This window comes from Poecilia mexicana, unplaced genomic scaffold (assembly GCF_051168715.1).
Source record: "Poecilia mexicana isolate PSO_F unplaced genomic scaffold, ASM5116871v1 scaffold_14, whole genome shotgun sequence".
NCBI classification, from domain to species: Eukaryota; Metazoa; Chordata; class Actinopteri; order Cyprinodontiformes; family Poeciliidae; genus Poecilia; species Poecilia mexicana.
This window is the reverse complement of record NW_028263383.1, coordinates 1,503,699-1,528,579: the sequence shown is the minus strand read 5'-3', so window position 1 is coordinate 1,528,579 and position 24,881 is coordinate 1,503,699. Positions and strand designations below refer to the sequence as shown.

Sequence of the window (24,881 nt, the reverse complement as noted above, 5' to 3'; positions counted from 1 at the left end):
ATCAGAGGTATCATTGCAAAAGTACAAAAGTTTATTTTATGAGAAAAGGTTTCTTAACAGGAACACTAAAATAACATTTGTGAACAATCTTAATTTAAAATGCATAGCACGTCCAAGTCAAACTGCCACAGTGGATTACATGGTAATGCAGCATAAAAACAGTGTTAAGGATTTCTACAGGGTTCAGTTATACATTCATTTATTTAGTCAAGAAGAAATGAAGCTAAGTGACTAAAGTAGCAAAGAACAAAACATCCGTTTTCGCATTAAGGCTCGGATCGCGTCTAGCCAGGCTGGGTTGAAGTGTTCAGAGTAACGGGACTCACAAGAGTTCGTCGACTGTTGAGTAAGGCCTGAATCTGGAACGTGAGCTGAGGAAAGAGGATTGAAATGTCAAAGTGGCCATTTGTACAAACCTGTACTGACAAGGAACATTCGCTAACACACGAGTGACTTACGGACTGATGCTGTGCCAGAGAGTCTTGATAAAAGGATTGGGTGATGTCCCGTCTGTTCACGTCAGACTGCCTCCAGAGCTCAGCTTTGATCTGCAGCTCCGCCTCAGGTAGGAAGGGGTACTGCTGCCCCTGTAGGAGAAAAATGCAGTCGATGAATATTCAAGAGACGTCTCCTTCTATTGTACCTACTTTATTCAGTTCAGAGTCTTGTGATAGAGTGGATAAGAGGTGAAATATAAATTCTTTCTTGAAGGCCAGTTCTCTAATAAACATAATTTAGCATTGAATAATGTTATTTACTACTTTAAAATGGACGTCAACCTGTCTACAACCGACTCAAAGCAATGACCTTTCCTGCCGAGCTGCATATGTTCATGTATGTATGTCCTTTTAAGATAATATTTTTTAAAACTTCTGGCTCGTTGTATTCTCTCGTCCTCCTGGATTCAGTGATGCCATGCGTGGAAATAAAAGCCACAGAGATAACAATCAGTGCTCCACGTACATTTTCAGAGTTTATTCCGACATTTAAAAGTGTAAAATCACATCGACAACACAGACACTCCAAACACACTAAAACAGACATTAATTTACCTGAGACAAGTAGAAAAGTAGGAAAGGGAAAAAACGTGTTTTTTGGAGATGTGGCTGCAAATAGCAAATCTGATTCGTTCCTCTGGGGCCCATACTTTTATTCAAAAAGGGTGTTTTCTTTGTTTTAATTCATGCAATTAAGCGATTAAGGCGTGTTGTTCTCCTTGTACAGCTACAACTAGTTTCAAGTTACTAAGTTGGGGACGTCCAAAGCAATTTTATTACCTTCTGAGAGCTGTTTAATTTCAGGGCTTCTCTTTCTAGACAAGGGAGACCAAAGGTCATTACAGCAGGCTCTTCTCATGCCAGTTTGAAATGTGATGTTGCTCCTAATGCCTGGTTGGAACAAAGCCTCTAGTTTTACTAGAGTTCAACAAAAGGCATCTTGATTTTATTGCCTTCCAGAGCACCTATCCAAACACAGACCCTTGTAATAATTTTAACAGTGGCAGAGAGAGCATGGCACCGTCAAGTTATTCAGAACTTCTCCATCCTCTTAGATATAAGCACCGATTTGACGAATTAAAACACTTATAGAGTATTCCTGAGCATTTTCAATAGAAGCACATTCATTCTAGACATTTTCTAATTAATGTTATAATAGTTTTGATTATATGTTTGGCTCCCTACCAGTGCTGTTAATATAAAACTACAAATTAGACTAGTTCAAGCTCAAGTCTACTAATTAAATTACAATTAATAAAAGTATTATGTGTTGTTAGTGTGTTTTTCCTTAAGTTTTTAGTATTTCTCTGTGGGAGACTCGTCTCCTCCCCTGCCTGTGAGCCAGAGTTAATTTATGACGTGGCTCCTTCCTCATAACAGACATTCTTTTCTGCAGGGCTAACTTAAAGCCCTCTTACTCAAACTAAACCTGCTCAATCCACCTTTTTCACATGTGGTAAGATTAACTGTATTAAACACTAAGAATATTACATTTTTCTCAGCAGTCCTTTAGTGAGTCGTTCATATTTTGTCTTGATTTTAATGGTTCGGATTTAAGCTGATATATATTACAGTTCCCCTCCCAGCCTGAAAACAAGCTAATGCTACTTTATCGCCGCTACGATGTTAATTAGTACGAGAACATCTGGTTAGCTATCAGTCTATTTCTTGCTGTTACATCTCCTGTATTTCACCCACATTAAGGAGCCGTTCTTAAGGTTCACAAGCACTGCAAACAGGAAAACACAGGGTTTCTATGCTGTCTGAAAAGTAGGAAATCTAAGTATTTTTCACATGTGGATAAATGTGAAAAATATCCACGCATGTGATTTTAACAAACTCTTATGATGAGCCACATGGTGATTGCCCAGGGTGGTATCAGAAAGGGCGACACACAACTACCATATCAAAAACAGAAACCGTTCAGTTGTACCCTGAATACGTTTGGGTATTTTTTGTTTCTTGCTTTCATGCATGTGCAGACGCTTGGGAAGGTGGCGCCCCCTGCTGGCCATTCAATTGAGATCGTGCTGAGAACCTCAGCAAACCAGCAGTCAAAAAAAAAATATTTGAGTTCACTCACCAGTCGCAACATGTAGTCCTCTATAGAGGGAATCCTCATATTCTGCAGGGTCAGGAAAGCCAGTGACACATTTGCTCTGCTTTTGTTGAGTATTTCCTGCAAAGACGTATGAACGTTTTTTTTAGATTCCGAATATAAGTTGTATCAATTCTCAGATAATTTTTCCATTTCTTTTTTCGCACCAGTAGCTGCTCATTGGTCTTCTTCTGCAATCTGTCCTGGCTTGAGCTGACTGGGAGTTTGGCTGTGTTTGACTGGTGAAAAACAAGATAAAACATTTAAATGCACCAGATATAAACAGTCTGACGTAAACTGTGTCTTTATCAATCATCTTTTAGGATAGTAGCATTACCTCGGCTTCGTACTCGGCCCACGCAGCTTTGCGCTCGGCTTCGCTGAGCTCCTCCTCGTGCTTGTGGTCCAGCAGGGATTCATGCTCATGGTAAGACACTATCCGGTCTTTACAGATATCCATCAGCTCTGCTAGGATGCTGTCCTGAGAAACAAACGTGTACAATTTTTTTTTAAGTGGTGTAAAAAAAAAAAAAAAAAAAGCTGGCCTTTCTGTGATCATTTGAAGATGGTGAAGTCACCTTCGGGAGAATCGGTGTCGGTCTCTTGCTCTTCTTAGAGTTTGGATCATCGAGCAGGTCCGGCTCAAATGTATAGAGTTCAGTCAGCTCATGGAAAGTGAAGTGTCTTTCAATCTGCTGATGATCTACGACTCGATAGGACAGAGACTGCTTGGTCACCTGCCGATCGTAGATCTTCTCCTCCATCGTTCCCTGGTGACAACCAGACCATTTTTTTAAAAATTATTTCACAAATAACTTGCTAAAGCATTTATTTAGATATATTTTATTCAGGCCCGATCTTTACCTGAGCCAACAAGCGGTACACAAACACTTGTTTCAGCTGGCCGAAGCGATACACCCTGTAGATGCTCTGTATGTCGTGTGAAGGGTTCCACGAAGCGTCAAAGATGACGACCCTGTTGGCAGCCACAAGGTTGATCCCAAGTGATCCGGCTCTCGTCGAAATCAGAAACAGTCTGCCACTGAAATCATTAAACATTTAAATTACAGTAGGGAATGTTTTTTTTTTTTTTTTTTTAAGCATAATCAACAACAAGGGACAAAGAGTACCGGAAGTTGTCAGCATCATTAAACTCATCCGCCCATTTCTTCCTCGATGAGGCACTGACAGAGCCATCAAGTCGATAGTAATCCACGTTTTTAATCCAGCTGCCCTCTGATTAGTTAAGAAAGCACAAAAATCAACAACTGAGAAAAACATCCAGTTAAAATGTCCCTTCCTTTCTTACCTTTGATGGATGACAACGGGTCTCTGGCATTGTGAGAAGCTGCGAGGAAATCCTCAATCAGGTTCAGTGAGATCAAGGACTGACTGAACACCAGCCTAAGAAGGTAAAAACGGGTTTGGATGTGAGGAACCATCAGAACGGCAGCACTGCTGGTCAAATATATTCTCTTTCAGAACCTTTTCAAAGTTTTTACACCCCGTGAGGCAAACGAACACAAAGTGGCACATACGTGAGAAGCAGAAGGGAGAGGATGTCTAGTTTGAAATGAAAATCTGCAGAGTGATAATTGTGTTTAACCCCCTTTACTAAGACAACCTTAAATAAAATCCAATGTCACCGCCGGTTTTCTAACATCATCTGATTTTAATTTGTACAACAAATTCTGTAAACAATCTTCAATGTAATTACAGTTTTTGTTTTAATCAAATCAATAAAATCTCATGCTGCAGTTTTAGTCTGGTACATGAAGAAATATGTAAAAGTTCAAGGGGTTTGTTTTAAAAAAGAATCGTACACTTTGTCATCCAGGTTTTCAGCCATCCGGAGGATTTCAAACAAGAGCACCATTTTCCCAGAATGCTCCATGATTCTGGCGTCTCTTTCAGACAGCAGATGCCGGTACCAGGCTTCAACGGGACTCTGAGACCTCGAGCTGCTGGATGATTTCTCGCCTACAAAGAGGAGAAAAGAGAAGAAACTCTGGTTGAAACTTCTCTAAGTTTTAGGATCAGGGTTCAGTGACATGAGGCTGCAATACCTTCCACCACTCGAACAGTTTGGGGTCCGTCAGTAGACATGGTACTGAGTCCATTGACATTTTGTTCATTTCCTTTGTTCTGTTTCAATCCACTGTTTCATAAAAACACATTACAGGATAAAGAAAAGCTTTCTGATTATCATCGTGAAGGAAAACCGTGAAAGCATTAAAAAAAGACTAATTCACCTCTCCGCCACAATCGTCTCTACGTTGATCATCTGCTGTTTCTTCTTATAAAAATTCTTCTGTAATCAAATAAAGAGTCTGAGTTAATCAAGGTCAAACCAGTGAGGTGTTGACTCAGTGTGGTTGCCCTACCTTCCTGCTTTCTTTGCCAAGATCGCTGAGGTGAAGACACCATGGATGAGTCCAGATTCGGCTGAGGACCTGAAAATCCCTGAAAAGGTTGGCGCCAGTTTTCAGGGGTTTTTGCCTAATTGCTGAGCCCTCATCTGAAAATAAGAACATTTTCTATTAATATGATTCTGGTAAAACGCCTGCATCTGGAGATAATTTACAGTGTCGTGATTGTATTTACAATATGTTTAAAAAGCAAAAGTTCCAACAAAAGTGAACCCTTCCGGTACGGTTTGACTGATTGGTGGTTATTTAGTGGTAAACATGTCCTTACTTGCAACTTGGTCGAGGTAGTAGCGATACAGCTTATACTGAAGTGGGGAGATCCTCACCAGCAGCACATACTCGTGTTTTGGAGGCAGAAACTGAGTTAGCTCAGAGTAATCTCTTCTCTAAGAAAACGGAAAACTGACTCAGCTTTCAGAAAGCGGAAACGTAGCATACAACTACCACCCAGCAGGTTGTTGTTGTTGTTGTTCTTCTTCTCACCTGCACACATCCAGCTAAAACCGCATGAAGAACATGAGCGCGCTTCTTCATGATCCGCACGTCTCTTGGGGTGGAGTCGGCACACTGGCCGTTCTGCATGGGGTTGATGAAGCGGTTTCTGAACTCACTCAGGGAGCCCAGGAGGTTCTTCTTGATGAAATTTACCATGCAGTGGTCTGCAAAGGCACAACAGGTCAGAGGAGTGTCAACTAAAGGTTCTACAAAGTAACCTAAACGGCGTTTTTTAGCTGTGCTAGAGTTGTTTCATTTGAGGACCTACACTCAACGAGGTTGTTCTGAAGCGGCGTACCCGTCAGCACCACTCTCCTCTGGGTCTTGATGCCGTTCATGGCTTTGGAGATGCATGACGATTCATTACGAAGAATGTGACCCTCGTCACAAATCACAAAGTCCGGACCTGAAAAGAAAACGACAATAAACGAGGAGATGAATGGGAAATAAAGCCGGAGAGCGCTACATGATGGCCATTCCTCTAGAGCACCTGGATCTACTAATGCGCTCTTCAGCTCCTTGTTCCACTCCTCGCTGGAGGCTTTGGAGTTCTGGGACAGGTTGCGGTACATCTCATACCCCATTATCATGACCCCTCCGTCTCTCTGCCACGTCTGCAGAGCTCTGAGACGTTCCGGAAGATGCTTCAGATTAGCCATCTCTGAAACCTGGATCAAAAGGTTTGTTTGTATCATGCCAACATGTGGACCGCCGGTCATTTATCTGTCATACCTTAACTCTATCTTCTCCAAGGCTGTGCTGCCATCTCTTGAATTCACTGACCCAGTTGAGGACGGTATTAAGTGGACAAACGACCAAGGCTGTTCTGAACTTCAGGTTTGATGACAGCAGCACTGTGTGAAGGAAGGCCACCACCTGGAAGAGAGATTGAAAATGAGAGTAGTTCAGGAAGAGTGCTGGAGTTTTTTTTTTTTTTTTGCAAACGGCAACATTATGAGTTTAATATGTTTGGTTTCCTTCAACACTGAAGGGTCTAAAAATGTTTAATTCCTGTTCCTCACCTGCAGAGTCTTTCCCAAACCCATGCAGTGCGCCAGGACGCAGCCTGATCCGGGGGAAGAGTTGGCCTTCTTCACCGACTCACAGCAGCTGTCCCAAATAAACTGGACACCTAGAAGAGCACAACACCGATGTGGTAGGAAACTTTTCACTCGTGTTTTGTGACGTTCCTACAAAGTATAGAGGCGCGACCGCAATCGATATGAACATGAGTGTGAAACTCCCACCTTTCAGAGTCCTGAAGCTTTCAGATGTGTTTTAAATAAATCAATGGCTGCAACTGACAATTACTTCAGGAATCGATTAATCTCGTCATTGTTCTGTTAATCAGATTATTTAAAAATGACTCTTTCTACTGATGTTTTTTAGACTTTTTTATACAATATTAGAAATACGCTAAATGGTTTTTAAAAATCAATTCCCTTTTTAAAAAAGAAAATAAACACTTTATTGCCTAAAATGCAATAACATATTCATTTAGTGAAATTGAACTGAGTGAAGTTCAGGCTAAAACATATTTGTAGACAAATGTCTTTATCTTGATACGTTTTTGGCTTAATTACTGCTTTGAATGTGTTTTTTTCCCCAGTTAACAATTAACTATTAAAGCTGCTTGATGATTATTTCAATAATTGATTAATCTAATTAATCCAATTAGTAATTTCAGCTCTAAAACCTGCAGGACACCGGCCCTTTGCAGTTTGGGACCCCTGGCTAATAACGTCACCAAAATGTTTATTTCAGTAATTCAATTGAAAAAGTAAAACTCATTTCTATAGATCTGAGTTTGGTGACTCTTGAAGAATCGACTCGTCAGTAACCATTTGAATTAGGAGAGCAGAAAGCTAATATATTTCTCTTTTTCAAGTGAAAGACTGAAATAAAATCATGGTTAACTAACTCGGGTGCTTTTGCAGCTAATAGAGTCAAATACAAGCTAACCGTCCACTTGGTGAGGCTTCAGGCTCGTAACCAGGTTCCTGTGCACCTGAACGAGCGGCATCTTGGTCTCTTCGTCCTGGTCCAGGACCAGCTTGGTTGTGACGGGACATTCCACTTGAGACAACTCATCTGGGATTACAGTTATCTGGTGAGCAATGACAAACAGTCAGCAGATTTTTTCAGAACAAGAAAAAACACAGGCCAAATATATGTGAAGCCTCAACGATACAACTAGCAAGTTTAACTTTCAAATCAAAGTTTATAGGGATAATGGTTGCACCTCTCTCCAGTCCTCCATCTGTTGCGATCTGTCCGCCAAACGCTGACGTCTCTGCTCTTCCTCTCTGAGGGCTTCTTGAGTCTCGGCACGGAGATTCTCGTCGTCAATAATTTTGCGGATCTTTTTGCGTCCTTTTGGGGTGCCTTTACTTTCGCTGTTCTCCTCATTTGCATCCTCTTCGTCGCTCTGCTCAAGTTTTCCCAAAACCCCCCACAAGGTAAAATAAAAGACCTCATTTTCCTCAACCCAAGGATAAAATCTGGAGATAATGGTGTGAGATGTGTGAAGCAGAAAGAAGTGATGCTGCTACCTTCTCAATACTGGAGTCAGACAGTAAAATGCAGGGCACTTGCTTGTTCAGTTCAAAACTACAAGTTGCTTCCTTTTCTTGTTTGCTTGATCTGGTGCAAAAAGAGAAAAGAATTAGATATTTCTCCATGTGTACCAATTTATCTACAATTAGAATAAAAATACCATTACTAATGTCTTTTTTTTACTCTTTGATGTGCAATTTTGTTTTTACAATTCTTTTAGCTGCACTGATTTAAACGCGGGAAGACGATGAACCTAAACAAAGTGTGAGTATGTAAACATTTGAACCCGTTTGAGAAATTCAATATAAAATTAAAAGTTTATGAAAAACACTGCTGCATGATCCTTTCAACCTCAAAAGTAACATGTGTCTTTAATATGATTTCCATCATGAACTCATTTCCGGCAGCACAGGAGCAACAATGCTGAAACGTTTTTTTTATCTTTTCTTCATCTTGGAGCATTTCTCTACCAAAGACGACGGTAAAAATGAAATGTACCTCTCGATCCCGTCTTCAGCAGGATCATCCTCAGACTCACTCAGCTCCTCGCTCATCTCCGTCTCTTCGCTACCTTCACTACAAGTCTCACTACCAGCTTGACAAGGGATAAAAACTAAACATTAGAGCAGCGTTTACGTTCCTCCTCCACCTACATCGGTGCAATTTGTGCGCTTGCTTACAAAACAGACGTTTCCTCCTGGTTCTTCCTTTGCTCTTCTGCATCCCTACTTCACCCTCAGGTTCTGTCTTGTCACTGGAAGCTCCCTCATCTAAAGTGAGTTTGTGGCGGAGAAGGTGGTGCCTGGACTTTGGCTCATCGAGCATGCTGTCTGATGACTCTGAAGCCAGGTCTTCTCCTGCACAGAAATATATTCTACCATCATATCCACCTGGCAAACAGGCAGGACTCCAGGTGGATGCTTTACGCTCAGCGCTGAGTCAGCACTAAAAGCTGGATTTGTTTCTTCTTTACAAAAAGCCGAAAGACTTACTGTGAGCATCTGCTGCATTATCGTCCTCATTGCCTTGACTAGGTTCCCCGTCGCCATCTGATTCAGACGGATCCTCCTGAGTTTCCCCTTCGGAAGAAATGTCCCCATCCGAAGAGAGGTTGGCTTTAATTTGGGCCAATAGCAATTGCTTAGCGATTCTTTTAAAAGTAGAACACAAGGAAAAAGGCACCTGTAGTTTACTTTACAATTACTTAAATAATTTTAACAGATTTAATATATAATCAAAGATAAATAGCAACAACAGAGGAGGAAAATGTGGATGAAATCTCTATAAAATATCTGCTACTTTGCTAATGGCTGTCCCTGCACTGCTTTAACGTACAAACTCAAAACGGTGTGAACAGACTAACTGGATTAATTACTTTTATAGAAATTTCAGATGATGTTCCACCTTAAACCTTTGCAAAAGTTACAAATAGGTCAGCTCTAACAATAAGGCAACTAAGATAGAAACATAAGAAATAAAAAAGAGGCAGAGGCATTTTAAACGTAAATATTTATTACAGCAATTAAGGTTCACAGACAAAATAAAAACGAAAAAAAAAAGTCTTTGCATTTTTCTTGTTTTTAAGCAAAACAGGGGATCACAAGTCTTTTTTTTTCATGCTTGTAACACTTTTTTTCCCCAAGTGAAAAGTCACAATGATTTCAGATGTAGCCCACTTTACTCAACCTTTTCGAAATACTGATCAACTCTGAACAAAGGGGGCAAAAACTTAAACTTATAAAGAAAAAAAGTATTCTATAATTCTCTTTTTTAAAAAAGGCACAAAACTGCTTAACTGAGAAGTTTGTAAAAAAAAAAAAATTACGTAGAATAAAAAGTTACCTCGCCCGTTTTTTTCAATCTCTGATGGAAAATAAAAACAAAACAAAAAAATAGGAAATGATCCCAAAAAGTAATAAAAAATAAATAAGGCCAGTTTACAAATGTAAAAAGCGTTTGGTTTCAATACTACATGGTGTTAGGAAGGATCAAAAGTATGTACAGCTACAAAAAAATATATACATGAGCTCCTGTAATGACTAGTAATCACCAGAAGTCCGTACTTCATGAGATGGACTTTGAGTTTATCAAAGTTCTCAGACAGGTCAGACCCGGATCTGAAGGTGGGGTTTAAATGCTTGCCACGCCCAGTTTTTTCCACAAGCGTTACAAGATGATTAGATCTGAATATGTTAACATAAAAAAAATAATACAGTACAGTAGTTACAGCAGAGGTAAAAGACGACGAGCACCTTCAGTCTTGATTTAACTTAGAAAAAAAGACAATCTAAATAGCAAACACTTATGAGGGTCACTATCACTCATGGGTTGCCCGGGACAACCGCATGCGTTTCTACAATATCCTTTTAAAGTTTAAGCAAAAAACCACAAACAATATGAAGCTCACATTTCTGCTGACCATTTTTATCTACATGTACTAAACACTACCACTACAACTAAAACAGAGGGATGGCAGACAGATAGATAGATAGAGGCCTAAAGTCCCAGATTAAGCGACAGTTTCCTAACAGCATTGTTTTCACTGCTGTGCTGTCAGAAAATCCAACCTGGAAAAACACGAGAGACAAACATGGATGTCGTTAAAGGGATTGTGGAGGTTTAGGTTGCTTTACATTTTAAAAGTCGTGTTTCACAGCCCACTCTCAATTCCCAGTATATACAAAGTTGCCGGTAATTTCTGAAAGGACTGACCTGGAAGAAAAAGTCTTCACCTGCGTAACTGCAATTAAAAACGATTGGTTTTCCAGTTAGGCAGAATTTGGGTTGGGATTGGTTTTTAATGGTCAGCAGAAATGTATACTCTGTGTATAGAAAGTGGTTGCAAAACATGAAGAACACCAGTTCAGGAAAGAGTCAGGAAATCCTGCTTTAGACAAGAGTTGACCAAATATTTAAATATGAATGAAATATGAATAAATTATATATGTATAAAACAGAAATGCATTTAAATAAAAGATGGATTGTGCCAACTAGATTCCATTTCTTTCTATGTAAAGATCTCCATAAAGACGTTTTTTTTTTTAACTTTGGTAAAAAAAAAATTGTATATCATAAATAACTAATTAATTGTCATTAGTAAACTTTGCAGGCTAACAACATGAGCTTGTATTTAATGCAATTGTGTGGGTGCTATTGTTAACCAATAATCATAGTTTATGAAATGTTTTCAGTCTTGTTGCTTCATTGATATAACTTTATATTGCATAGATACTTCATTTAAAATTCATATATTCATTTAGAGTATGTTTCTTCATAACAGTATTGTAAACTATTTCACAGGTTCTCAATTAAATTAATATTAAAAGAAGAAGAGTGAGGTGTGCACATGTATGGGGAGCAGGACTTTGCCAACTACTTATTGCCAACATTCCTACTGCAACACAATCCTCAGAATGATTTATCCAGTCCTGACTGGTCAAAGTTTTCTTAGAGAGGAGAGTAAAGACAAAACAAGAGACGTGAAGCTGTTCACGTATGAACTTGTAATTAATAAAAAAAATGTAACTTTTGATTTTGTATTTTCTTCTTTTTGCTTGTAACAGTTAATCACTAGGTAAAATAAAACAGAGTGTGTCTGGAAGGTATCAACAAAGTGTGGCAACATGGAGCTTTTCTCCAAGCGTTGGTATGTGAAGGTCATCTTGGAGAGTGGGAGTGGGATGTTTAAAAAAAACAAAAAGTAGACATTTTGTGTCTGCCTGCAAGCAGCCACAGCTCTGTGGAGCATCGATATTGCTCTCCTTGTTGTAACATGATGTAATAAAACTCTCGAGACAAAGAATTCAGTTCTCGTCGTCTTATTTAACAGAAAACTGCATCAGAAACTGCTGAAGCTACTTCAAATGCAACACTATGAAAAGAAAGGAAAAACTTTCTAGCAGTGCAGCGTATTTGTAAAGTGAACAGCATCTTCAACATTCTCAAATGTTTTCTATTTTCAAGCTTATATCTAGAAATAGAAAAAGCAGACACAAAGTTGGAAGTTCAAAAGAAAACTTTGGGTTGAAGGGACCAAAGATTTTCTATCTACTGCCGTTGTGTTAAGAGAACGTAGTGAAACTTTCTGGTATTCACTGTTAGCATCTCCTCTTCTGAGCAAGGACTCTCTGTGCTTAAATGTGTAAAATGGAAAAGTAATACAAAGTCATGGCTTTGTGCTACCAAGAGTAGTTTGCATTGAAATAAATAGCAAATCTCACTGTGCTGCAACTTGCATTCACACTCCCACTAGAGAAGGTGAGAATGTGCAAAATAGTGAATTATCATGAGAAAGCAAATAGCTATTTGTTCCTATAAGATAATTTTCTTGTAGGAATGAAATATAGGCTCTGATCATCCTTGAGATTCTTACTTTGAAGAGACAAAGGAAGTAGTTGTCAAGTTGTCCTTTTGTGCTGACTGAGCTAATAAAGCTAGCACATCAGACTAGCTCAAAAAAGCACAGAAAAAGCTCCCACTTTTTAAATCGTTTATCAGACGGCATTTTGGATTGACAGTCGATTAAGACATGGCGACACAGTGACTGAGAAGAATAAAATGATTTGCTAACACTGAGAAAAAGGTGACTGGCTAACCGTAGGTCACCTACTTCACTGATGTCGGCATCTGCTAAAGGGTTGTTTCACAGTTTTAAATGAGTCACGACTGCCTTTGATCACTTCTGCTTAAAAATACTAAATCTGAGACACTAAACGGCAAATGTTTTGCTGTATGAACGCACTGCTAATTGTATGCATGTAAATTTTGTTGTGCTCTCCCCTTTTAAGTGTTTTAGCACTTTCAGACTAACATCATAAAAAAAGAAATTGTTCTTGATGTTTTGCCTGATGAAATAAAGGTTTAACTAACATGAACCATTACCTCGCCTTCAGAGATGATGCATCATTATGCCTATTATGTTGTATTGTGACTGACGGCACACAAGGTGCACAAACACACTGAGTGTAAGTATTATCAAGTCAAATTGATATTATTACTCACGGTGTCCAAGAAAAAATACGCCATTGGGTTAAATGACGAAGCCATTTCAGTTAAATCAGGACTATTACTCAGGAAGTAAAACCAACAACGGTTGTATAATTTATGATAATAAAACTCAAAGCCAGTAATCATCAGTTGCTGATGCGTGTTTGGTAAGAGTCAGGCTAATTCTTCAGCAAATGAGTCCAAGATTGTTGTATGAAAAAGGTCCTTATGAGCAAATTAATGCACCAGTGTCAATTTCAACTATGCTGACCTGTTGTAACATAGTGATTATGAGGTGAGAAAGTAAAAGGTGTATATGCGGTGAAAACAACATGTATCAAAAGTTGAATGAAATCATTAAACTTAATTTTGAAATGGATATTGTATCATCTTCTCAAAACTCAACTCACACCAGAATCATGACACAATTCAGGCCCAGGCGAAGTATAAAGTTTTCAACAGACCTGCAACTACACCCGACTTTCTCCAATTCTCCAAAATAAAACTTAATCTGCATTTTCAAGTATTTTCTAAATATATTAAATTCATTTTGCATTCTGTTGGAGTAGAAGATATATCACATTTTTGCATGCAGGTCTCAAACTTTATACTTAATCTGTAAATAAAATTCAATCTGCTTTAGGTACTGTCACTGGTGGATAAAACATATGCGCATTGTGAACAGATTCAGTGACATTTTACTTAAATCAAATCACAACGAATGAAAAATCTGTGCTTCATAAACAGACAAGTTGGCAAAGGTGGGAAAAAAAAAGCCTTCACTCGTTTGAGTTTATGTTCCTGCAAGTTAAAGTCTACTACTGGAGTTATCTAAGCATACAGGGAAGAAAATCAAATAGTATATCGTAAAAAATGTATGTAACTTCTGTAATTAGATTATTATAAAGGCAATTTAAGACAGAGACAATATAGATAAAAAGTCACAAAGTTGATATATATGTAGAAGTTCTTCTGCTAAAATGTGTATTTGACTGTCGGAGCCCTGCAGCTACGTTTAGGCCGTGTCTGAAAAGACCGTAACTCAGTTCTAATGACTTGGATGTTCCCAGATTTGGCGCGGAAACCAGGATTTGGAGTTGCATCCTTTCTTTTACAGCTATACTCTTTTACAAACTCGACTTCCGGGCTTTTCGAACCGTACCTATTTTCAGGATCTTCATCATCTTCTGCTGCCCATGAGGGCCCAGACTGCTCTTCATCTCCTTGGGGGGAAAAGAAGAAAATATAATTTGCAGACTGAGTCTGTTATTACCCAAAACAAGGTATTCGTTACCTGCAAAAACTGACACAGGACACAAGGTTATGTTCAGAGTGAAATAAAGAAACTCCTTTATTTACAACCCACTAAGTCAATAGCTTGTCTTTCAAAGCACTAATTGCTGTAAGTTTTATGGAATGTTTCAGACATATAAAGCAAGAAAGCTCTGTCTATCTTTCTTTGTAAAACATCTCAAGGCGAGTCAGATTTATTCAGGGAGGCCCTCTAAACATCAATTATCAAGTCTTTCCACAGAATCCCAATTAGATTTATGTTTGGATTTTGACAATGCCCTTCTGAATATGCTTAGAAATAAACACCAGTCTGTTGTAGCCTTGACTGTGTGCTTTAAATAATTTTCCTGTACTGCCACCACAAATGGTTTCTCAAGGCAAGACGCAGTGTTGGGATCCAGCCAAACAGTGTTTTGTTTGTAGGTTAGAAATGTTTTTTTCAGTCTCATCTGACCAGAGTACCTTCATATTCCACATGTGGCCCTTACATGGCTTTTTGCATTTAGGTTTCTTATACCATTCTTTTAAAACCGGCTTTTGTTTTTACCACATTTGCAGAGTTCACAACTAATATTTGTCTTTCTATTCAATCTCGCCCAATATGTTGAGGATCTCTGCAGCTCATCCAGTTATCACATGCCTCTTCGTCAAGTTTATCTTTATGGTGTAATTTTATACCATTTTATAAATGTTAAATACCTCTCTTCTCTTTTAGATTACACAAATAGCCTTGTCATAAGATTGGTCAACTGCCCTCACACAGACAAACCCTTACACTGTCATAAAACAGCAGGGGATGAATCCTTAATGCCCGGGACTAATCATTGTGTTACTTTCCCGTATCCAAAACAATCAAAGGGCTTCTCTTTAACATCAAACACACAAAGACATTTTCTTAACAACAGACAAATGGCAAGACCATCTGTGTTGAGCTCCACAAAATCTTTAGTGCATAACAATCCTAACCTTCACATGAATCAATTTGTTACTTCTTCTCATCTAGATTCCTGTAAAAGTATCTTTTCCTCAACAATTTCAGCAACAAGGCAGTTCAAACGAGCTTCAGGTGGAGAAAACCCCCCCCCGAAATAACCAAGAAACATTACATTACAGTGGCATAATAAGGAGGATTACTGAAAAGTTGTAAAATGTTTCAGTTATAAACCATTAAAGGCAATTCTAGGGGGGCACCTGGCGCCTTTGCCCAAATCAGAAACTGCCAGTGCATAGACGACTTTCTGGAGATTTTATCTCAAACTTTTCTTGTGCATTTCTGTCAAAAGTTTGGTAAATCCGACCTGCAACTTACCTTTCACAATTAATGTTCCTCTACAGTAAAATTTAAATTAGAAATTAGTTTACTATTCATAATTAGGCCTGTCACGATAAATTTTGCTAAGCGATTAATTGTCTCAAAAATTATTGCGATAAACGATAATATTATTAGAAGACCATTTTAAGCTGATGTAATGGATGTAATGCAAGAGATATAATGCCAAAAATAAATACATTTCACTTTCAAAAGAACACTTAACACTGGAACTGGTAAACATAACAAAACAACCAAAAATTAAAATAAAATGGACTCTCAGTCTCCGTTAACAAAAAATGCATTTGAATAAAAACTAAACACAACATATGACACATTTTTCATCCAGTGTCATCAATAGAAACAGGCAGGAAGAAACTATAAAGCCGATACATTAAAATAAGGTCAATAACTTTCATTCATAATGCGATTAATTGATTAATTATCGTGACCGGCCTATTAAATCATAATAAAGGATATAAGTTCAGTAAGAAAAGGTAATAGCAGACAGATTAGAGAAGCTCACCTGAGGATTGCTGGAATGCTGCTACTCCAAGTGACGCCACATTTTCTGTGATCGGTTTCATCTTCTGATCACTTACGTCGCTGCCAGAGTCGTCTTCTTGTTCATCATCGCTCAACGAGGATGACGAATCAGTCACATCCTGATGGTGTTTCCCTTTGGACTTGCTAGCTTGCATCCTCTTCTGCTTTCTCACCACGCCTTCCTCTTCTCTTCTCATGAGATGAGGCTTCCCGATCGACCTCACCGTATTTAAGTTTTGTATTTCCTTCTGAGAGTCTTGATCATCACTTGAGAAATCTGTCCCGCTCTCCTGTCGAGCCTTAACTACTCTGCTGCCCGATTCTGATTCAGATGAGCGGTCCAGCATCTTGCGTTTTCGTCGCAGCTTCTCCGGCGACATAGGACTGTTCTTGGTGAGCCAAAACAGGCATTTCTTGGCCACCTTGTCCGGAGGTGCTTGGTTTCCGTCTTCGTCGCTCTGAGGTTCGTCTGAGCTGTGCGTCATCGCTGCCCGCTCAAGAAGGGCGGCAGGTACTTCATCTGAATCTGAATCATCTCTTGACCGGCTCAAAGTTTGCTCGTCATTACCCGTGGCAGGCACTGTGTCGGGCGTCTCCTCGGGTTCAGAGTCACTCTCGCTATCTACGCCTGAAAGTGACGGTTTGATTATGATGTCACTTTGTCTCCGCAACGGAGTCGTCTTCAAACGAGGGGATCGTCTGTTGCCTTGTTTCTCCTTCAGCAAGATCGGCGTACTAGCAGCGTCAATGCTCATCTGTCTCTCATCCTTAGGACTTCCAACAACCTGTTCTTCCAATGCATCCTTTTCCTTAGATTTATTTTCCTCCTCAGGGAAGTTTTCATCCAACTTTGAGACATTGGCTGATTCTTTCTGCTCCACAGGTACAGGTGTAAGTTGTACAATTAGCTTTTTAGACATGTCTACCTCGCTTGAAGATGATGTCAGGCCGATGTTTTCAGAACTTGAATCTAGTTCCTTCTCAGAACAGTCATTTGTGAGGTCAATGTATCCTTTGGAGTCAGAGTCATTGTCTTCAAAGTGCTCAGCTGCCAGTTTCTGCAAGCTACTTAAGCGTCTTTTATCAGACTTATCCAGCTCAATGTCTGAATTTCTCATAAGACGTTTGCAGTCACTGCTGAGGATATTTTCCCAATTGCTCCCAACATCCAGGTCCCTAAATTCCTCCTTAAGGCTGTCTTCCAGTGCGGTCAGAGACTTTCGCAGGCCTTTCACTACAGCTAAAAAGGAGTTCAAATACACAGCGCGAACACTGGGCGTAGGCTTGCTTGTTGTTACCGTCTCAATGAAACTGATGAATGTTTGGTTTAAGGCATTTGTTGAGTCTACCAGATGTTTTGCCTTTTTAGTAACATCCTTAGAAACTTGCAGATTGTTGTAGTTAAAGATCACATTTCCGTCCATGCCACTGTGGTCCCATTTATCCAAAGGAATGTTCTGCGCAGAGCGTTGTGACAGTATGCGGTACAGTTCAGACTTCTCCGGCTCCGCTCGGTTCCTCCTCCGCTGATGAGGCCACAGGGGCTCCACATTTTCCAGGACGGTGTCGCAGGCCATCACCAGGTCAAAAAGCGGCTCTGGGCTGCACACGTAGCAATACCATTTGCTCTCCAAGATGCTGGAGAGCTCCTTCCTGCCCAAATTTCTAAGAATGCATTTCTTGCAGAAAGCATTACTACAGTAGTCACAGCAGATCAAGTTGCCTCCTTCAGCACACCACCTACATGGAAAACATAGCAAACGAGGTAAACAGCTTATTGTGTAATGTCCTTGATATTTCAATTGAAATAGTATACTACATACAAGAAATCTCACCTGCATTGCTCATCCATGCCGTCTCTATCCTTACTGATATCGTCACTTGAGTAATAATTGTAGCATGACTAATGAAAGAAAACAAATTGTTAGTTTGTAATATGATATGTGCAGCCTACAAATCTGCCAGCTGTTTAGAAACTTAGACATTTATGACTTCCATATTTAAATCTTCAAAGGGTTACATATTTTATATAGGTCAAAGTTTCTTAGTACCGCACCACAAGAAAAAAAAACAACTCTGTGGTCTTCCATTGTTGTTTATACAGCCAAACTTTACAGCCATAAAACAGCATACAGACACCTCAATCTCTTGATCTACAGCTACATAAATATACTTTCCGCCCAACCTCAATATACCAAACAAAGCATAAGTACTGACTACGAGACTGATGACATTCCAAGGTAAAGAACGTAAGAAGTCTTTGCTTCATGGGGGTAGAACAAATGCTCAAATCACTGGTAAATGTAAGGCAAGTTTGTGTAGCACAGTTTATTTCGAAGGTAATGCAAAATATATAATCCAGAGTGCTATACAGAAAAATAAAGTCAAAATAGTTTCTTCTTGCCGTAACTGTTTTGCTCGATTTGAAGATTTACCAACTCTGCAATGGTAAACCGGTAAAGAGCAGAAGGTTCTGTTGAGCCATGTAGGACATCAATGGAGCATTTCTGAGACAAACTCAACAACTCCATTACAATACAATCAAAAAGCTCTTTAACTAACGTAATTTTGTTCAAAAAGACACACTAGGCACAGAAATAATTTGAGTTTTTATTCCAGCTAATGAACATTCAAACTACAGTTTCTCAGAAAATGTATATATTTTTTATGCAATATGGATTTTTTAAATAAAATGGAATATTCTAAGATAGATTGAAAAGCTCTAAGACATATATTTTATTATTTTGCCTTTTCATATATTATTATGAAAGCAGGTTAATTACGGTTTTCCTGTCAACACTGTGAATCAAATTAACCGGAGTAAAATTCAGTGAATGCAAGTAATTCAGAGTCAGTCTGAAAATGTTATCCAAAATTTGTACGAGTGCTTGTTATAAAGAAAGAAACAGAAAAGAAGCAAAGTGGGAATGTTTTATATTAACGATGTTAACCTTACTCCAGTAAATCAAAATATTCTGATAATCACTCCATCATCACCATAAAATAAAAAAACACAACATGCTATTAAGAATGTTTGCCAATGATGCTAATCAGCTGACTATAATGAATCAATCATTCATAATCTTTTTTGCTTTGATTATTTTCTTGCTCTGAGGTGCCAGGATGTAGACTTACCTTGCAAATAAGCACTTTCAGAACCGGATGTTGATAAAGGAAATCTCTCCGGAAATGGTTAACTTGTCGGCCACACGCAGTACAACACACAATTCCCACATGTTGCCCTCCTGGGAAACGACAACTCTATCATTAGCAACAATGCTGTTATACAAATCATTTGTTGGATCATGGATCTACTTGAAAACACGACTGAATATTTATAGCAACGTAAGAGTGAGATGTTTTAAAGCAAACTGACAAAAATGAGTTTTTATACATAAAGTGAAATGAAAAATCCACTTTCCAACAAGTATAAGACCACAAAACACTGCTCTTTTAATTAAATCAAATTACTAAAGTCACAAATGGGTTATTAATAATATTACCTCTACTGCTCATAAAAATAAGAAGGATTTAATTTGTGTAGAGGCTGACCTGCACGTTTCCTTGAAAATTCTTTCCGAAGTACTCCTGGCTTGCGACTACGAAATTCTGGACCTCTGAATTCATCTCTTCCGTTGTCCACTGGCTCAGGTCTCACCAACACCGTACCTGTCAAAGCAAGAGGTTAAATCCAACAACAAAGCAGAAAAGGGACGGCAGGGAAAAACTGCAACACCTACCTTTAGGCAATCTAGTAACGTCAAGGTGACCATTTGAGCTGACGGGCATCTCAAAGTCTTCACTTGCATTTGATTCGCCAGATTCATCCAGTCCGGAGTGCTTTACAACTACTGAGGGTTTTCTAAAATATCAGTAAAAGTAAAAAATAAATTAAAATGCTAATTACAAAACTTTGCAACAATTATCAAGGTTGAAATTTAAATATTTTCCCTCATTTATCCATTTGGGTGGTAAATAAAAACTTTTCACATTAACTTGACTGGTAGAAATGAAGATTAAACTCACCTTTTCGAATATCTAGTGTCCAAACCAGCCTGCAAAATAAGAAATTGTAGGTTTAGTCTCAAGGAATTTCTATTTTTTAAGCCATAAGCAAGCTGCACGTTTAAGTTTACAAAAATGCAGCAGAATTAATAAACTAAATTCTATAGTTGAAAGATATTAAAACTAAATGTCTTTGTTAGCTATTCCAAGATTAGTCGACATGTAGATTGTAGATAGATATGCTGGTCTTTAAACTATTTTGCAGTAGGAATAGGTGAAGTAGAAAATTAAACTACTTAAGCTTCAGATATTTGTGACAATAATTTTTATTTTTACAAATTTCAAAATATTTCCCAAATTAGAAAAAGTTACCTTGCATTAAATTTGACCAATTTCATCAAAAAATCTCATGAAGTAGTGAAGCTGTGTTGCTTAAGGGTAATCAGTAATGACTTCATTTAAAATACGAGTTCAAGGAACAATCTGTGAAAACATTTTAAAAAATAGACGCTGCAAAGATAAAAATCCTAATTTCACTGAACAGTTTTTGGGATTTACAAATGACACCAATTGAAGTTTATAGTTTCCAATCACACGACCAGTCAGGAATAATGATTTTGTTCAAATTATTGGTTTTCCCACGGTGTTCAACACGTTAACTATCCAAAGCTTATTTACCTCTGTAACATTATCCACTCTTGAGTTCTCCACAGAAAACCGTTTGTTTATCTGACCTGTAAACAGAAGATCAGTAATGTTTTTAAAAATATTATTACAAAGTTACCAGTGCTTTTTATTGAGTTTATAAAAAAAACATGTACCATGACATCCATCTGATGTTGGAATGTCATATCTGTCCTCGATGCTGGAATGAACCAAATATTCATGAAGCTTGTCGACCAATAAATTCAGCTTGTTGCTGGAGGTTCCTCTGAAAAGTAGAAAATAGCAGGTATTGTAAGAGATTTATTATCTACAGCACTATGATTGTAGCTCAACTGACACTGGTATATTTTAGATTTTTTCCCCCTTTAGAATATTGAGAGACAATGTTTTAAAATCTTTCATCATCAGAGAGCAAATAATGAATGAAACCTAACAGGATTTTTTTCCCCTCTTGTAGCAAACTATGCATGCCTTGTAACTGCATATTTAGACAAAAAGAATGCAAACAGACTTCAGTCAAATGTTTTTGAGTAATGGCCAACCATGCACCAGTAAAGAAGGAATCAGAAGGCAACAAAGACTGCAGCTGAGCATCAACAAAGCATTTTTTCTCATAACTCACAGCTACATATATTCATGCCTTCAAACTTTGCTTTAACGTAGTAAATACAACAATGGTTCAACCAATCTTTGGCCTTTTCTAGCCAATATTGCTATTTTCTTTGTGGTCTGACCTGCTGATTCAGAGTTTTGACAAACTGCATTTCCCCCACAGCAAATCATGATATAATAAAAGAGAAAAACACATATTTTTTGATAGTGTGGCAGTTTTTAATCCAAAAGAAAGAGATTACAAAACTATCCACATCATTGCATCAAAGAGGCATACTCACTCCTTTTGGTCTTTCATTATTATCAGTTACTAAAATGGTTCAATAACTCTTGGATTGTTTCAAATCAGATGTGAGCATCTACACAACAAGAATCCATGCATGTGGTTTCTTACATTGTTGGCATGGAAAGTGCAATTTCCTGATACATTGCAATGCAATAATCACAAAATCTTAACAACTGGTCAGACAAAACTTCTTTTTTTAAAGGTTTTGTTGGCTCTAGTGGCCTTTATTTGAAAGTAGTTTGACAGGAAAGAGGGTAATGAGAGAGAGGGAAGACATGCGGCAAATGTCACCAGGCCGGGAATCGAACCTGCAACCACCATCAAACGGGACACAAGGTGTTATGGAACCAGGAGTCAGAAATTGATTTATTTAGTTTAGGGCTGAAATGATTCCTCGAATGATTCGAGTACCTCGATTACTAAAATTCCTCGAGGAAAATTTACCTGCCTCGAAGCTTCGTTAATTTATGTTTTATTAGTTAGCGCACCGTGTTCCGGCCGGGACTTCATTTGCGTTGCGCGGAGCTCTCACTTCCGCCTCTGAGTTGTTGACAAAAGCTAAGTCTCAGCGGCATAAAGTCCAATCTTCAAGATTGGCCCGTGGGGATTTTATTGATTGATGATAATGCCCGACTTTTTATCGTTTTTGGGGAACCAATAAGCATCCTTAAAATGACTGGGGGAATGCCTGGAGTACGGCAGCATTTCTCCTCCGGGGCTGCTGGTTGAAAGCGAACGGCGGGAAGAGCGCTGAGGTGAGCGGATAGCCTGAACAGGGCGGGCGGCTGAGTAGCTGATGCTTACCGTGGAAATGTAGCTTTACCGACGAACCGCACAATAAATTTCATATCCCGGTCTGAAGAAACGGGTGGCAGAGCGCATCGTACATGGCTGGTAGATGAGTTTCTGAGTGTGACCAGTGAAGGTGTCGTAAATATCCCGTATTGCTTCCCCCCGTGTTCGTCCCCCGGTCTAACGGTTCGTCAGTCCGCTGGTCTATTTCCTCCCCTCCACCCCATCTTACGTTCGTTCATTCGCCCTCTCCTCCCACTCCAGGCGGCATTTCCCGTATTTTCAAACCCAAAGCGTGACAGGTTAGGTGGCAAGGTGAGTTTAATTAATCCATTAAACTCACTGAAGATGAATACATAAACTAAAAGCTGGATTGTAGACATTTTTTATAAGCATATTTGTGAGCCTGCCTCTTTGTTATTAAATTCAATATAATTTCAGATTTTTCTATAACTTTTCTTCTGGTTAACTTAGAAAGTGAGCTATTATTGTTACAGGTTAGTTTTCTAAACTACAAAAAAGCAACTGTTAGGGATGCTCAAATATGAACAATTGGACTGATATTGATATCTGATAGTAACACCGGTATTAAGCCAGATTTACCAATATTTCATTTTATAATTTTTTTTATCCGATTACTCGATTAATCGTAAGAATAATCGATAGATTACTCGATTACTAAAATATTCGTTTACAACAGCCCTAATTTAGTTAAAAGTCATGTGAAATGTTGAGTCTGACACCATGTAGGCTTGTTATTCCTCTCAAAGTGTCACCTCTTTAAGAGTGCTTGAGATCTAGACAATGTGCAGAAAATATACTCATGAAGGCATACCAGTACTAAATATTTAATTCAGCACAGTTCTTTGACATCAATAATGAAATAACAATATATTTGCTACATATTGTGCACCCTTATGTGGAAAACTAATCAACGATGCCCATCTATTCCGAGCTGAATGGTACATCTCCAGTAAAATAAATTATATTCATTAGAAGCAACCATGACGACACTCGACACTAACTACAACACATCAGCAGGTCCAACCTTTGCTGGAAAAAGAAATCAGCAACTCATAAAGAAATGCTGTGAAAAGCGCAGAGTCTCTAAATTTCCAGAATAACTTGGATAATAGAACATCTAAGTGAACACAAGCTATTTATGACTAATTCATAACCATGGTCCATTGAAGTGTTGTTTTAATAAACTACCCTACAGTATGTTATTCAGGATTTGTAAACACTAAACACCCATAAAACCAAGGCATCTCTTGATCAAAATATCGAACAGAGAGCTTAGCTCAGTCAAAGGAAAAATTAGATTATATAGCAGTGGTTGTCGCCGAAACGTAACTACATTGTGGCTAAATTCCTTCTCTAATAAAGGGAAGCTGCAGACTGAGCTTAAATTATTTATTTTTGATGAATTTATGCTCCTCGTTAGCTTAGCTGTTAGCTAATTCCGCTAGCAGTGAGCTAAGCTACTTTATCGTTATACTTGCTAGCACCAAGAGACGCCCCCCATTTCAAACTTTAGTAATTACCTTAAAGCGGACATGTCGGAAAGCAGCAGAACAACAGGAGTCGTTCAAAAAATTTCACATTGCTTTAGGGTTCATTTCACTAAATTGCCAAAGAAAAACTGTGGCGCTAATTAGCCCTCAGTGAGGAAGCAAAGTGGAAAAAAACATGTCTTGTTCTAGCTCTTTTTACAAGATTGAAATATCGCCACCTTCCGTCGGGAGTAAGAATGGATGCCTTCTCCATCTTCTTCTTCTTCTTCTTCTTCTGCTGCTGCTGCTGCTGCTGCTGCTGCTTCTTCTTCTTCGTCGTCTTGAATTTTATTAGCGGTTGGCAAGAAACGATAAGGTCGCATTATCGCCACCTACTGATATGGAGTATGGCTCAAAATGTCTTAATTTATAAAAGTTTTAGTGTATTCTGTCAACTAATTAAGATGTGAATTATTTTACTATATGAATTTTCCTGTGAAATATTTATTAAATTAGAAGTTTCTTTATTTTTTCTAAATTCCTCCAACATTAATCTCATTTCTACCTCATATATTCTTCAAACTAAAATAATATGCTCTATTGTCTCATTTCCTTCATAATATTGACATTTTGTGTATTCTGAGTAATGAGCTGTTAAGTGCAGTATATGCATATCTTAATCTTACTAATAGTATTTCTTCTCTTCTGTTTCTCCTCCCTGCTCTAATTTCTCTTTCTCTTTTGAATCTGATGATACGACTTTTATCTTTATTCCATTCTTTCTGTCACTTCTCCCTCTTTTTTTGTTTAATTATACT

The 24,881-nt window shown here is 38.4% G+C and overlaps 1 protein-coding gene across 1 annotated transcript; it reads right to left on the bottom strand.

Moving 5' to 3' along the window:
• Nucleotides 1–8: 8 nt before the first annotated feature.
• On the bottom strand, nt 9–24,340 carry LOC106923642 (chromatin remodeler ATRX-like). The gene is made up of 35 exons (XM_014996852.2): nt 24,115–24,340; nt 21,036–21,145; nt 20,893–20,948; nt 20,236–20,264; nt 19,950–20,071; nt 19,762–19,878; nt 19,345–19,454; nt 18,045–18,112; nt 16,190–17,949; nt 14,224–14,284; nt 9,068–9,225; nt 8,756–8,932; nt 8,574–8,670; nt 8,072–8,162; nt 7,762–7,947; nt 7,482–7,626; nt 6,542–6,651; nt 6,252–6,395; nt 6,010–6,187; nt 5,788–5,925; nt 5,508–5,683; nt 5,293–5,410; nt 4,980–5,113; nt 4,848–4,906; nt 4,662–4,753; nt 4,419–4,575; nt 3,905–3,999; nt 3,726–3,831; nt 3,460–3,637; nt 3,174–3,365; nt 2,933–3,076; nt 2,763–2,834; nt 2,581–2,676; nt 459–587; nt 9–371 (listed from the first exon to the last, which is right to left on the bottom strand). The coding sequence occupies exons 1-35, from the start codon at nt 24,126–24,128 to the stop codon at nt 285–287; spliced, it is 5,706 nt and encodes a 1,901-aa protein (XP_014852338.2). The 5' UTR covers nt 24,129–24,340; the 3' UTR covers nt 9–284.
• Between the last annotated feature and the right edge of the window lie 541 nt (nt 24,341–24,881).